This window comes from Poecile atricapillus, chromosome 4 (genome assembly GCF_030490865.1).
Source record: "Poecile atricapillus isolate bPoeAtr1 chromosome 4, bPoeAtr1.hap1, whole genome shotgun sequence".
In the NCBI taxonomy this organism is placed as follows: Eukaryota; Metazoa; Chordata; class Aves; order Passeriformes; family Paridae; genus Poecile; species Poecile atricapillus.
Genome location: NC_081252.1, coordinates 51,981,623 through 51,997,097, shown reverse-complemented (window position 1 = coordinate 51,997,097; position 15,475 = coordinate 51,981,623). Strand labels below are relative to the sequence as shown.

Genomic DNA, 15,475 nt, shown 5'->3' with positions numbered 1-15,475 from the left:
GTCTAATTTACTTCTGACCTGAAAAGGATTAGGAATACAATTACTTTTGTGTATTCTTGAGCAGCTTTGCCATGCTAAGCTTCTGCCTAAGTGCTTGCAGCCATCAGGACCCTCTGTCCCAGAATCACTCACCCTCTGTCTAGGAAGAAAGTATTTTGTAAACAAATCACCAAAGTGTTCAAAACAATCAACTGAGAATAATCAAGATCATAAGAATATGCATCAAGACGAGAGACACCATAAGACACTGAAGAAATAATCTGCTACCATTTATTTCCCTCACATTTCCATTTATTTAATCTATTTACTTTTTCTAGCTCTTTCTATACCTACCTTCAATTTCTCTACTACTTCATACACAGATTTTTTTCATATTGTGACTGCACCCATCTCCAATTTCTCTTGATGGCTCAATGTTTCTAATACCATATTTTAAAATATCATCTTCTGTATTCTGTGCTTTATTGCCATTATATAAATGTTTGGTGCCCCTAAAACTAAAAACAGCAAATAGATTTTTGAGGGGCTGATACAATTATGGAGATTTGCATTTTATCTGTTCAAATACAGTTCTGCCTTTCAGGAGACATTTTTAAGGGTTGCCTTTGTTTTGTGTGGTGCTTTGCTGCAGTTACAGCAGGCAGTGGTTTAATGAAAATTTTAAAATATAAATCTACTGTATGTTAAAAACAGTACAGTGGTGTTTTGGATTCCATCACCTCTTTAAAAAAAAATGAAAAAAGAAAAACCAAGACAACATTCCTATGTTCCCTCTGTTTTATCAGCCTGTTCTTGGTCAGTTCTTCAATGCCACAGAACAGGGTCACTCAGCCTTCTGTCACAAAAAGAAAATAATTGCCCAAACCCAAACATAAAATTTCTGGATATTAATTAGTAATTATATAAGATGGCAAGTTGGTTTTTTAAAAAGAAATAAATATGCATTTTTGCTTGATTTACTATGTCCATTAAATATTTACATAATTGCATTCTAGTTACTCTCTAGCATATGTATTATATCATAAATACTCAGAACAGAATGTTTTATTTTAATTACAATTTATTTCTTTTTTTTTTCTTCACTTTTACTACCTTCTAAATAGAATTTCTCTTCTTTAAGCTCTGAGATTGTCAAAACATCTTTGTTTTAAGGCCATCTACCAGTTAGCTTAATTTTTTTATTTCATTATCAGCCACTCGGAAAAAAAAAAAAGCAGTAAGTCATAGACTCTAATTTTGCTAATGGAACTTAACTCTAGGAAATCTGAAAATAAGTAAATAAACCCTTGCCCCTCCAACAACTATAAACAGACTGTAAGAAGACTACCAGAAAATGCATCTCAGAAAATTGTTAGAAGTGCAAAAAGTCCATAAAGTAAAGCACATGGGTATGCAATCAGGAGCTGCTGTCCTTCCATAGCCAATGCAGATGTAAAAATTTTGGAGGCTGACAAACTGCACCATCCAATAACAAACAGAGCTAACACAGTTCCTGGGATCCCCCTAGGAGAAAACACAAAAACACAAAAGAAACATGATAGAGTCCACATATTATTAAATGTAGCAATAATTTTACCAAATCTTACCAAACTCAAGTTCATTTCTAGCAGCATGTTGTTGATACGTAACACCCAATGGAAGAACCAAGAACTAACTGACATAATGAAAGCCAAGCATGAGAGCAAATTAAAATTGTAACCATAAACAAAAAAGAAATTTTTTGCATTCAGCATGGATAAAACCTTAATCAGAAGTACTGCTAAAAGGACTGTACATCTACAAATAAATCTTCTCAGCCTCCAGCAGATGCAGCTGCTAAAGTTTAATATTAAATTTAGCCAAGTTCCTATTTCAGCCAAAATCATCTTACAGAAGATGTCAGGTTCTAAAATGACACTACAGACCTACTCTTCCATCAGGAAGCCTGATGATCTGGAGGAGTTGCATTTTTGTAACACAGAGAACAGATTTTAGGTGTGTCTTAGACACTCAGGAGAGGCTCTGGAAGACTCACACCAGCTGGATGGGTAGAAAGGTCTCCCAGGAAAAAGCTTGACTGGCCTTTTAAAAAAGGGAGCACACTGAGCCCAAAGTAAGGAGTGGGAAAAGAACCACCAAGGAAAAATATTTTTCATATCTTGGCACCCTTCTCTACACACTGAAAGGACCATGACTTTACATCCTACCTCTTGGAGACAGCTGAGCCCTTTTGAAGTTGTGCCTCCTTTCAGGAGCAGGGAGCCTGGAGAGCTGATAATATTGGGACTATAGTAAAAAGCCCACTGAAATACTCCTCCAGATTACAGAGGGCTCACTCTTAAGCCCTGTGGGAACAAAATCTTTCCAATAAATAATGTTTAACATATGCTTTATTTGCACTCTATTTGCAGCCTGCTTCTGTAAAATGTATGAGATCATGTGCATAATACACTGCTGAAGTACATAATGAGAGAGCTGCTTTACACACTTTTGCCGTGTCAGTCTCAAGGACCTTGAGAAAGAATAAACCTCTGCCACTTCCTAAAGGCTTTCCTGGTGCCCCACTCTTCCAAAATGTCAGCATAACAGAAGGAGAAGGGAAAAACAGTCAGGTAGGTCCTTTTATCAGAAATTATCTCCACTGATATAATTATTGCAACTAAACCATGATGACTAAAGCTGTCCTTATGTAATTGACTTAGTTTACCTAATGCCTTCACATCACATAAAACAGTTGATTTCTTAGCAATTCAGTCACCAGGCCAATAAGGTACTTGGTGTTGTCAGCTCTTGGGCCTTTGAGGGAGGAAGGAAAGAATTGATTTTATGGTGACTCAGCACCTCATTACAACTTCAACAAGTTAAAAATAAAACCTTAAATACCATGTGATTTAATATCCTCAGTTTAAGTGTTTTTTAAACCTATACAGTGACATCTAGGGAAATTCCATTGGCTTTGCAAATCAAGTTCCTGGCCTCTCCTCCAAGAAGAGATGGTAAGTTGCTCACCTAAACAGTGAGCCAGAAATTCAGAGCTGGTACGGATGGTTTTTTGAGCAGGTACCCAGGCTGGCAGAGAGATGGGGTGCAATAGGAACATACTGTGCAATGACAATTTTCAGCTGACATAATGACTCTTTAGGGGGCTATCACAACATGGCACAATCTGTGGCTGCTCTGCTTGCACTGAAGTCCAATGGCCTCTCATGGTTTGTTCCAGGACTGGCAGAGAGCAGGATGGAAAGGTGGCATAAAAATCATATCAGAATCAAGAGGTACTGCTGTGCATTTACAAAATCTTTGCTCTAACAATGTGTTACTGCTAAAAATAATGGTATGGCAGAGGGCTTTGTCTGGCATGTCCATGAGGGTCAAATCCTCTAGCCTGGGAGAAGGGCAAAAAGCATGTCATGGTTTTAGTGACCAAGAGGACGGAGCCTGTCCTGATGCGAGATTGAGATGAAGGAACATGTGGCTGGATCCTTTCCACTTCTTCTCTCACATCCTGCAGATGGTGTCACCAAATGGGTCCTTTGCATCACCTTAGGTCTAAGAACCTCTTTCTTCATGCTCACATTCAGTCCTTCATTGTTTAGTTAAGGAAGTAGCTTTACCAGTCTGTTTGGGGATTTGATATTAGAGAATTGTTGCTGCTTCCTGCAGGAAAAAACTCTATTGATGTTTCTCCCAGAAAGATGGCCTAATAAACTTGGGCTCACACATGAAATAGCATAGATAGACACAAACAAATCTAGTTACATGCAAATTTGAATAAGAGTACTGGTTTTCTCCTTAGTACTATTCACTACCCCAAGTGTTCCATATTTTGCTTTATTTAGTTACAAGGAAATAGCTAATCATGAAAATTGAAAATTATTAGATTACTATGTATCTTTGCCATAGATGAGTGCACTGTCTTACGTATATTATTGGTGAAAAAAAAAACAGATTATTTCTTTGAATTTTGAAATAGAAGTAATGTTTCTGTAAATATTTTTAAAAATCATGAAGGTATTGCTCTTCCATTTACCATTTAAAATATTTTTTTAATTAAAAATAAAGAAATGTACATTGGATTTAAAATCTGCCACTTAATAACATGTTTGCAATAATTAACCTTGGTGCTTGCTGTGTTCAAGCAGTTTCATATACCAAATGAGAAAGGACTGCAGAACCCTGCCAATATGTATTTAATGTTATCAATACATTTTAGCAATAGCAGTTCAATTTTGTAAAGGCTATTACATTTTGGTACTTATAGATTTTCAAAATATATGCTTTCTGTAAATTCACAGCATTTTACAAATGCGTAGTGTGTGCTTGGGGATTCCATGTACAGAAAACAGTACCCTGCACAGTTGTAGCAGCTGGTTTGGAATTCACCCCATCTGTCTTACAATTATGTATCTGCACATTTTATTAGGCTGGATTATTAAACAGGTTAATCAAGAAAATATGGGAAGTGTAGGAGAACAGAGAATAAACAACATTTTCAGTGTCACTGTCATCCATCTTATCAAGGACAGCTCAGAAAAACTTTAATAGATGGAATATGGTCAGGTTAAGCCATCATAGCTCCACAGAAACATGCAACAAGAATTTTGCCAAAACTTCATTCCACCACAGAATTTTCTTTAAAAACAAACAAATGAACAAACAACAACAACAACAATATATATACATGCATATGTAAGAATGGTGCTTTTCCAAAGCAAACAAACAGGGGCATTTTCTTGTTCATCATCTGCTAGGTTCCATATGTTACAGACTGGAGAGTTAAAAATATGAGAGAACAAAAAAGACTAAGGAGGGAAACCATCATTAATAATATGTTAACAATAGGTAAAAGCACTACTCGAGGCCTTCAGGCAAGATTTGGAAGTTGCTTGTACTTCGCTGTGTGTGAACAGGGAGATAAACACTGTGTCTCAAAGGGCTTACTGAATGGCTTGCCAAAAAATTTCCTATTCAGAGAATATGACTGAACAACCCCCACTTATGCACAGATACATACACCACTACACATTCGCTTTTTCTAAGTATTCAGTTATTTTCAGGTTTGCAATTTTACCACAATTATACCTCAGAATATACAAGTCTACTATACCTTAAACGCTTGTCCTAATTCTCCACATCATTAAGGGTTACTTGGCTATTTCATTCTGTCACACAGAATTCAGTAAGAAAGGAAACACAAAGATAGGAGGCCTGAGCTATGAACAAAAAAGAAACAAGAGAACCAGCTATATAAACCCAAAATCCAGCAGTTGCTTTTAAAAATGATACCTGAGTTTGGCTGCTGTGTGCTCTGCAAAACAAAAATCACAACTGAGGCTGCTACAAAAATCAACAGCACTCTCAATCCAAGCAGAAAGCAGTGGAATTAAAGATTTGTATCAAAATGAATGTATACCAGCCCTCTCAAATACAGTCCAGTTTTGGCTGTGTCCAATTATATATACAAACAAAATAGTGCTACAATTTCAGAAGCCAAAATTTACTACATGACCACTTATAGAAGTCCTTCATAGGACTCCTGTTGCCATAGTCTGGTACTTACTGCAGGGAGAAGAGAACTGCAGAGGAGGACAGGATGACCATGGGTAGCAGGCAGTAGCCCAGGACACTTGCAACGCACCCGTGCGAGACTCCCGAGTCGCTCATCAGGTTCAGCAGGGCATGCATGGCAAGGCACCCCATGGCACTCATCCCATACACGTAGCCAAAATGAACTTTTCCTGCCTGCAATAAATATGAGGAAGCCTGAGGTGACAGAAGTGAGCAGTGATCACAAAGTGCTAGCAGAAGATGGATTTAGGTTTAGGTTTGTTTCTTCTTGTTGTTGACAATCTCTGCTTCACCTACATCAGTTCAGTTGTGAACCACAAATGATACTTTTGGGTGATTTTTGCATAAAAATAATTTTCAAGGTACAACTGACAAAATGTGCTCGCTGCTAACTTAAAGTTACAAGATTCTCAGTCTTACTGTCACTGGGCTCTGAACAGAACTGGAATTGGTTGGGAGACTTGGGAAAGTTTAACTGGCAACAAACTAAAAAGAGATTATAGAAAGCATATTTTAATCATTAAAAATCAGTTTAAGCTCAGGAAACATCTTTTCAATAAGTGTATATGGGGCTGTGAAACAGTCTCCTAAGTAATATGATGACTCAGATTACCTGATATGCTTCACATTTTATTACAAACCTTCAGCTTTAAGCAGGTGTACAAAAAATTAGGTAAATTTTGCTTAAGCTATGGTAGTTTTCAGGGCAAATATGACTGTTCTTCCCCTTGACCACCATGAGAAAGATACATCTCTGTGCTTAGACCAATACAACATGTTCATTTCAACATAAAATTCAGTAGTAACTGTCAGCTTGTGTTCTTTTTTCTTCTAACAAATGAAAAAAATCCCAGATTTTTTTCATTCTAGGTTTTATTCCTTTGTTTGAATTTATTGCCTATGAAAGGTACCAGCCTGGCAGCCTGGAGCTTGATGTTTTCTAATTTATACACAAAGCTAGTAAAACAGGCAACTGTGGCCACAGCACCACCAATTCCTTCATCTTCTGCCATCATTTTGAAGGATCACCTCCAGGCATAAGGGCATTGCTCACTCCCCAAAATAAACAGTCACAAAAGACTGTTAAATATGTCTTTGTCTCTCTCCAAGCTTCTAAAAAATTTAATACTGAATGTTGGCTATGCAATACTGTCATTTTCACATCTGTACATCAGAAAAACATTCATAAATCAGAAATCTGTTTTTTCGTTTTTTTGTTTTTTTTTTTCTTGGAATTTTGTATCCTAATGATAGAATGCACCTATGAAGGAGAAAGCTCAGACCTGGAGCTTAACCATTAGCTCAGAACCATGAAGTAAACTTGTCAAATGAAGGGCCACTATGCACCACCTTCCTGACATGTAATAAGGTGCATGTACATACATAAAATACAAGTGTTTGTTCATACATGTACACACACCCACTTTACATGTTGCACACGCTATATATTATCTATTTATATATTACATATGCTAAATCACATAAGACTCTAAACCAACAGATGGTCTCAGTTTCCTAATAATGCTGTGGCTTATGGTTGGATTCTGCTGTGATGGATTTGGCAGACACTTTGTTGAAGCTTTTATCATGTTTTGTGACACTTGCTAGTTTATCTCCCATGATGGCTAAGGAGGATTGAGAAGACCTCTGACTTTCCTTATTCATACATTTTAATGAAATCTGGGGGAAATCAACTTTGAGGAGCCTTCTCTGCCCTCTCTTCCTGTATCCATGCATGTGGAAATTGATCACTGGATACCAGTGGTATTTGAGCAGGACAGACCAAAAGTAACACTGTGGAGAAGGCCTCACCTAGTGATGACACAGCTTGGAAGTCCTGCTATTGCAGGCTGGTGGCAGCTCACCAGCTCTTATTGGAGAGCAGTGCATGAACATGAAAGGCAACCTGAGTTAATAAGAACTGACATTCTACCAGCAACATTATCCTGTCTGCAGACTGACCTGGCTCACTGCTGAGATCTCCTATGGTCCCAGTCCTCAAGGTTAAGTCAGGTACAGCCAGGTTGCCTACATCTTTCCAGCATCCTGGCCTTCTCCCCATTACTGTCTCCCACATAAGGAATGATCTGTTCCTGAAATAGCAGGAAATCTTCCTATTTAGGTACAGATTCTTTTGCTGACATTTGCATACTAGTGGTATAAAATAATCAGGAAAATTTGCTTGAACAAATAAAATTAATGATAGCTAGAGATAACGTGTGAGAGCAATACTGGCTCAGATGATTATCAACCAGGATTGCAGTCATTAAGGATGTGTAGTAAGTTTAACACCCACAATGGTTTAGAGCAGCCTTTGCTATGCACCAACTAAGTAAAGTTCAGTCTCAAAACAGATGGATCATCCACAATCCATATTTTAATGTTTGTTTCAGTGTATGCAACTGTTCTACACAGCACTGTTTATTTATTAGCTTAGTTTAAGATCAAAAAATTCCTGAGCCAGAGATGAAGAGAGCACTAGCACCAGCAGCTAGCTGAGATCCATTGGTGAAATGCTGGATTTGTAGTGCAAGGATATGAGAGAAGAAAAAATCAAAAAAAGACAGCTGAACATGTTGGTTCTGATTTTAGTCTTACTTAACATATGTAAATATATTGACTCACACACGCAGGAATACTCCCAGTTCACAGTGATGTAAGCAGAACCAGAATTAGGCTTGATTAGTCTGACAGGCTTTGATGAATGGAAAGAGCTAAATTTGTCCTGCAGGAGGAGCAAGGTTAGGAGAAAGTCAGACTGTGTTATTGTTTGCATCTGCCTGGATGGTACTACTACCTTTAGCTGAAGCGGATGGGGAAGTCTGATTTCACACAAATGACTGTGTAAAATGCAAAGCAGCTGAGACTTGGACTTCTGCTAAATTTTGTGCTGCCATTGTTTCTCTATCTAAAATGGAGCTGCACTGTTTTACACTAACATGAGGAAGGAAAAGTCCTGCTGCCAAGCTAGCAGCCCTTCCCTCTTTTTCTCTGAAAGATCTGCTACCCTTTGAAGAATATCTTTGCATAATTCTCCATACTTAAAAAGCTGAAACTAAAGAAAATGTATACATTATTTTTAGAAACAAGCTCTCAACCAAATTATGCTCCTGGTGCTATCAGAAGATACTTATTTAAGTACAGAAGGATATCATAGTTTACACAGCTGAAGAGGCACGTTAGGATTCAAATACATCTGAGATAAAATGGTAGCCTGAATTTCTAAGATAAACCCATAGGCTTACTGCTGGGAAGTTATGGAACAAAAACACTGGATTGTGTCAGAGGTGTTCTGCTGCCCTAAAACTGGAGCACCGAAAATTCTTGGTCTTCTAATGACACCTAAAATGTGTAATATCCCAGAAAAAGTATGATAATTAAAGTAATTTATTTCAATAATAATAGTTTATTATTCATTATAACTGTTGGCTATTCAGGGAGAAAAATCAGCAGGAAACATTTCTTTTTCTATTCTTTTCTTTTAGCTTTCCTTTCATTTTTTTGATTATAATTAATTCAACTTTCTCCTTTTACTACCCTCATACATTTATTTCTCCAGGTGGAAAATAGGCTGTCTTCTCTAGCTTCCCACCTTCTTTTCCTTTTATTCCCTTTCCTCCTGCCCCTTCCACCCTTTTAAAAGATTTTTATTCTTATAGGAACATAAATAATAATACTACTTGTCATTTATATTGCAGTTTGCACATTCAAGGTACTGCACTGACATTACAAACTGAGTAACAACTTTCAAGATTCTTCTGATTCAGCACTATTTATCACAGAGGAAATGGAGAATTAGAGCCCCTTTCCTCCCACTTCAGTGTCAGGGCAATAAAGCCCTTCCCAGAATGGTCCCACCTTATTGCTGTCTGATGAATTGCTGTTGGCAGTCAGAGCTGTACTTCAGCAACACTGGAGAGCCCCTGTTGCCGGTGATGGATAGACAGATGAATTTGGAGTTCTGTACAACCCTGTTAACCCTTCCTCCTCTAGGAAAGCTATATTCATAAAGAAGAAGGAGGTCAAATACAGGCTACTATATTTTGTTAAGCAGACAATATAGAATAAAGAATATAAAACAAGAAAGTACTAGCAAAATATATAGGAAGTTATTGCAGATTTAAGGGTGTGGGGGAAAAAAGACTGTTTCCACTTATTTTTTTCTCCAATTATTATAGTTGTATAAAAATTTCTTTTTAGTCTGTGTGTCTCTGCACTCTCTAAAATAACATTGAAAAACAATAATTTCAAAAAAGTAGCAAGAGTGTTAGAAAAACAGGACTGGTCTGCTATTCCTTTTTATTCCCTCCTTTAAAACCTGTTCAGAGCCTCTCCAAATTATATATGGCACAGATCTGTCCTTTTGTTCATATTAAATCCCACCCCAAAAATGGTGCAGTGTCTTCTTTCCACTGGAAGTAATATATTGCTTTGCCTGTGTCACCTTTACATTGCATTTAAATTTTATGCAGGTGCTTTCAAAGTAGGAAGAATTTTTAATACATTATCCCAGAACAACTGGCAGCAAATGACTCTTTTTATGCCAGCACTACATCTTCTGCAACTTCACACTCATTATCACCTAGGCATGAGCTTGTTAGAAAATAAAGCCCTGAAGATTTCTGCTACATCCTACCATCAGCAATGTTGCTCCAAGGGCCAAACAGAAAACCATAGGTCCAGTGAGGTCTGTCTCATTCATAATGCTGCCATCTGCAGGTTTCATTGGGTTTAGAACTGTTAATGTTTTTTGCCATATATGCTCAAAATTGATCCCAAGTTCTGCAACAAGAAATTTCAGGATTTCGTTATTGCTCACAAGAAAACAACACTTTTACAAAAACACTTTAGACACCACAAATCTGCAAAGAAATGCTTCAGATAATATTGTAGGATGACATATTCTGTAATAGGAACATACTGTCCCTGCATATACTCTGTATATTTGAGAGTCAGCATTCATTCTAAATTGGAATATTAATTTATTGTATCCAATTTCAGAGAATGAAACAAAAAATGTCCTCAGCATTTTTGAGTTAATATTGTTTTCCCTATACTTAAAACACACATACCTAATGCCACACTAAGATATTGAAAAACATGTTAATTAACAATAGCTGTGCAATTTAAGATACTCTACAACACTGAGGACAGAGATATATGCTTTAATTCTAGAAAATCTGACAAGGAATGTCTCTTAAGCTTGAACTACCAAAACCAAAAATTACATTTGTCCCTTCAAGGCAAATTCATGCTATTTTATATAGTGCCTTATAAGCTTGGGATTTTGTTGGTGGGGTAGGTTTTTTTACTTTTTTTTATTGTTGTTTCTTGTGGGTTTTTTTGGGGTTTTTTTTGTTTGCTTGGCTGGTTGTTTTTTTTGGTTGGTTTGGTTTTTTGTTTGTTTGGGTTTGTTTTGGGTTTTTTGTGGTTTTTTTTTTGGGGGGGGGGGTATGTTTGCATTTAAAAATAATTAGTGAGACCCCTGGAAACAGAACAAGATTCTTTCCCATTAAAGGTGATGGGAATCCTGCCCTTAACTTTTCTGGGGAAAAGCTTTATCTTATAACTTCTGGAGAAACTTCAGCTCTCAGGAGTAACTATCTTCCCTGAGATTCTCCAGTAAGGGCAAAGTTAGGTTCAGATTTGATGCCAGAGTGACTGAGACTGACAATGTGTTAGATCTGTTTGGAAAGCCAAGCCTCCATCTTCTTGAGCTCAGCCAAAACTTTATATATATAAAGCTATTCTGCATTAAAATGTGTATTTTTGTGGTACACAGATAGGAATATCTCTGAAGCCTTGCAGATCACAAGCAGTTGTACTACAATATCCTTTTCCCAGGGTGAACCATATGGGGAGGTAAACGGTTGGAGGTCTTAGAGGTAGAGATCTGGAAGTTATCTATATCAGAGTGATCTTGCTGGCTTTAAGGCAGTAGTAGTCCTTTTTCAGTAGTAAAAATTCCAGCTGCCTTCCAATATGCCAAACTAGCAGGCTGAATATGCTTGTTTTACATTATGCTGAAATAATTACAGACAAATTCTCCCTTTTTTCTTTTTCTTTCCTTTTATTTTTAATGTAGCACAAGTATCTTGCTAGCAACAAAATCAGCCACTAGCATTAGAATGGTCAATCATCATAAAGAATGACATTGCTCATATAGTTAAATGATCAACTATTTGAAACTGAAAGCAGCTTTCTCAATTCCTTTTCCACTGAAACAAGCGACTTAGCATCTGAAAACTATGAAATCTATTACTAGATGTGCAAAAAAAGATGATTATCCATCTTGATTAATTATAGATTTTCCAATATGTATGCAGGGTAAGCACGAGTGTGGGAAACAAATTTGGAAACGTGAATGCAAAACTATTGTTCTGCTGTCATCTAGCGGTGGTACAGTATATCTGCTCTAGGCCATAAGGCTGGATGAATCCATGGCAAATTCAGAGGAGAAGATGCAGGTTTGGGGGTCAAGAGCTTTGGCTGAAGCTCCCACGGTGAGAAAGCCTGCGGCAGTTTCTCTAGCGAGTTCCACTAGCTGGCACAGCAAAGTTAGAGGCACCCCCAGGAGTCACACGTGTCCTCCGTGGGATCAGTTTTACCTTCTAGCAAAGGAGGCTCCTCGTCAAATCCGTCAGAATAACCAAGCTGAGAAGGAGTGTCGGGACTGTACGCTGGCTGCAAAATCTGACCCGTGTAGCTCTGAGGGGACAGAAGCATGTCTGATGGGACAAAAGGCCCACCTGCAGGTTGCTTTTCTGTCTGGCTCCTAGGGCAAGAAGCAGAGCACAGCCAAACTCATAACTACAAAGAAAAAAACATCCTAGAGCTACTCAGCACATCTCGGGATTTTGAGAGAGACAAGGGACTGCAGGGAGATGTCTTAAAACATGATTTATTGTTCTTCTTCTACAGTGTCATGAAGGAATGAGTGCGTCTTCACCTTATTCAGATTTTCTTGGTCAGTGGTCACAAGACTACAGGTTACAGGGTCTTTTAAAGGTTACTTAGCCAATAAACTTTTGCCACAAAAGAATGTTTTTATTTTCAGACCAATAACTAATTATTTTGTTTTATACGTCTCTGCCACAGTGCAGACTTTCTTAACCTATCATATAGTGGCACACAAAACTACTTGTTATACCTTAAATTTCTTATTCCTTTTTACTTAATTTACTTAATTACTTCTATATCTTAACTTTAAAACCTTAAAACTTGCTACAACCTGACTTAATGTCTTTCTATTTAAACTGTCATTCTTGCTTATGGCTTTAATTTGGAAGCCTTTTCCAAGGTCTCAGGTTGAACCCTGTGTTTATTTCTATGTTTGAGCTTGCATTCATAAGATCTCGAGAACTTTCTGTGCTTGGGATTCCTACAACCACCTACTACCTACACTTCACCTATATTCAGTTTGGGGAACCTGGAGATTTTCTGGGTACAATCCTTGCTGTGGATAAGGAGTGTTGAGCTGCTGGCCCTGCCTTGGCCCTCCTGCAGCTCCTCTGCAGCCTGGCAGAGCTCCTTGCCAGCCTGCCAGAACCCTGCAGACCACCGCGTCCACTTCCAGATGCAGGCACTTCTGAATTTTTTGCCCAGCAAACTGGTGATACTCCTCAGATACTTCCATACTGCTAATGAAAAAACCACAGATTTAGATTTTTTTGCCTTGAATTTCAGAAGGATCCTGAAGAATTTCCTGCAATATTGCATCCTAAATTTCACATTAATAACATGAAGCTCAGTTATTCCTACCAGGTAAACAACCTGTAGCACTTATACTAATAAAAGCAGCACAAAATCAAATCCTTTAAAAAGAGAAATTCACTTATAAACATCCTGCCTTTCTGAATGTCTAGATGATGTCTTGAACCTCTTTTCTCCTCCTGCAAGCCCCAAAGCCAGCCCCAGAACCACCATCTGTTGAAGAGGGAAACTGAAACAACACCTGTACTTACTTTCTGCTTTCACAGAAGTTTTTGTCTGAGCCATAGCTGTTCCAACCTCCCTCTTGGTCCTCTATGGTATAATTAGACTGGTAAAAGTCCAAGTGAAACTGCTCAAAATTTGACATTCTGGTTGGAAAAATTATTGCAGATATCAATAAACAGCCTTTACAACAAGTCTAGATCTATATTTTGAAGTATTCTAAACTTAAATTAAAATAGCAAACTGTAAAGCCACAAACTCAAGAGAATTTTTCTGTAGAAGCTCATGATAATTTGGAAGTAACAAAAAGAAGACCATTCACTTTCTTTAGTGAGGAATTAATCTGCTGTTACTGTAAATTACAATATATTAATTTAAAAGTGGTATACAAGACTTCCCTTCTTGTTACTGCTACCAAAAATAATGCAATATTGAAAGATTTATATCAATAAAGTAAACTATTGTTTTAAACAGTTCATTTTCCTACTATCAATAAAAAAAATTGTGATCATAATTCAGTATTTAGAAATTAAGGTTTTAAGAAGTATTTTGGATTTCAAAAGCAATTACTATTCACAGCTGTTTATAGTTTGCATTATATATATGACTCTCATAAAACAATAGAAAAAAACAGATCTGTCCACAAAATCTATGATTTCTCTTCAAGGACACAGCTGGCACATCAGTGGCAGCAGAGAAACATTCTCACTGGCTAGCAATATGACTGGTAAAAGACAGCATACTGGATGATTAAATTGGATTGATGATTGGATGAGTCTGGTGAAATAAAACATGTTAAAGCATATCTTTCCTTCCTACTGCACGTGTTTCACCACTTGGCTAGCACTTAGGTAGTTAAAATCCACAGAGAAGTTACATAACCTGACTTGATAACCATAGCCATATCCAATTCACTGAGATTTTCATGTGAGATAGTCATCTCTCCTAACATTTCCCATTTTTTTCACTTTTGTCCTCATTTCCAACTTTCCAAATGCCATTGGCAAAATATGCTTTGGACCTTGCAGTTATTCTTAGAGTTATCTCAGTATTTATCAAGCACACTCTGCTTGTGGGAAAGATCTTTGCAAATCTCTTTGTAAGATAAAAGTAGTAAAGATTAGTATTTCATCAGGGAGCTTGAAATGCTGCATATTAGAGTTTCTGATATTTTTTTCCTGTTATCAGAATAATCTTTGGGGATCTATTTCCTTATTTTACCTAGAGTTAAAAGTAGAAATTACTCTTATATTATTTTCTTAACTGCTGATCAACTGTGCAGGTTTTCCAAATTTAGAAGAGGAATAATTTTTACATTTTAAATAGTAATTAATAGAAATTAATTGTACCAAGCTATTTACTGTGGCTTTATTTGGAGTTGCACACCACTTAGGCATTCTTTCAAAGAAGATTTCACATGGAGCATGATTTAAGAAACTAGTTAGTAGCTCAACCTCAATAGTTCAATTCTAGTAAGTATTTAATGTCCTTTGCTGTCACTATACACAGTGAAATAACTGCTTTAGCAGGTAAGGTTAACTGTATAACAGAGTTCAGAAAAGATAAATTTATTTTCCAAAAGAATTTGGAGTTAGGGTTACTTACTTTTTAAGATATTTGGTGAAAACTCCAGTCTGTTGAATTTACATGTTGGAGAAGACCTAAAATATCCTCTTGCTTCAACAGGGATGAGCTTAGTGCTATTTATAAGATTCTAAATTTGATATTTGAACAGATGCACATGAAGGAAAAAAACCTCACAACCTGTCAATATCAGGGCTAGCATTTAACAAGAGCTGACAACAATGGGCAGAGAAGGGTAGGAACCTTCGAGAAAAAATCAACAAAATGAACAAATATTGTTCCATATCTTACAACTCAATAATCTAGATTCCTCCTTAAGTAGGTGTTTATGAACCTCTTGGCAGAGCCATCTTTAGCTGAGCTGTTAGACATTAAAAAGCTTTAACAATGTGTAATATTACCTGTTAAA

The 15,475-nt window shown here is 37.1% G+C and overlaps 1 protein-coding gene across 4 annotated transcripts; it reads right to left on the bottom strand.

Annotated features, from left to right (window-relative positions):
• Positions 1–254: 254 nt before the first annotated feature.
• On the bottom strand, positions 255–15,177 carry YIPF7 (Yip1 domain family member 7). Of its 4 annotated transcripts, XR_009277662.1 has the most exons (7): positions 15,088–15,177; positions 13,512–13,628; positions 12,156–12,322; positions 10,184–10,329; positions 5,540–5,721; positions 5,087–5,192; positions 1,399–1,503 (listed from the first exon to the last, which is right to left on the bottom strand). XR_009277662.1 is itself a non-coding variant. In XM_058838939.1 (6 exons), the coding sequence occupies exons 2-6, from the start codon at positions 13,625–13,627 to the stop codon at positions 1,341–1,343; spliced, it is 774 nt and encodes a 257-aa protein (XP_058694922.1). In that variant the 5' UTR covers position 13,628; positions 15,088–15,177; the 3' UTR covers positions 255–1,340. The 4 variants fall into 4 exon arrangements, 3 of the variants coding, with proteins under 3 accessions (XP_058694922.1, XP_058694924.1, XP_058694923.1); XM_058838939.1 differs by lacking the exon at positions 5,087–5,192 and having other exon boundaries at positions 255–1,503; XM_058838941.1 differs by lacking the exon at positions 5,087–5,192 and having other exon boundaries at positions 255–1,503; positions 13,512–13,588; positions 15,088–15,157.
• Positions 15,178–15,475: the final 298 nt, after the last annotated feature.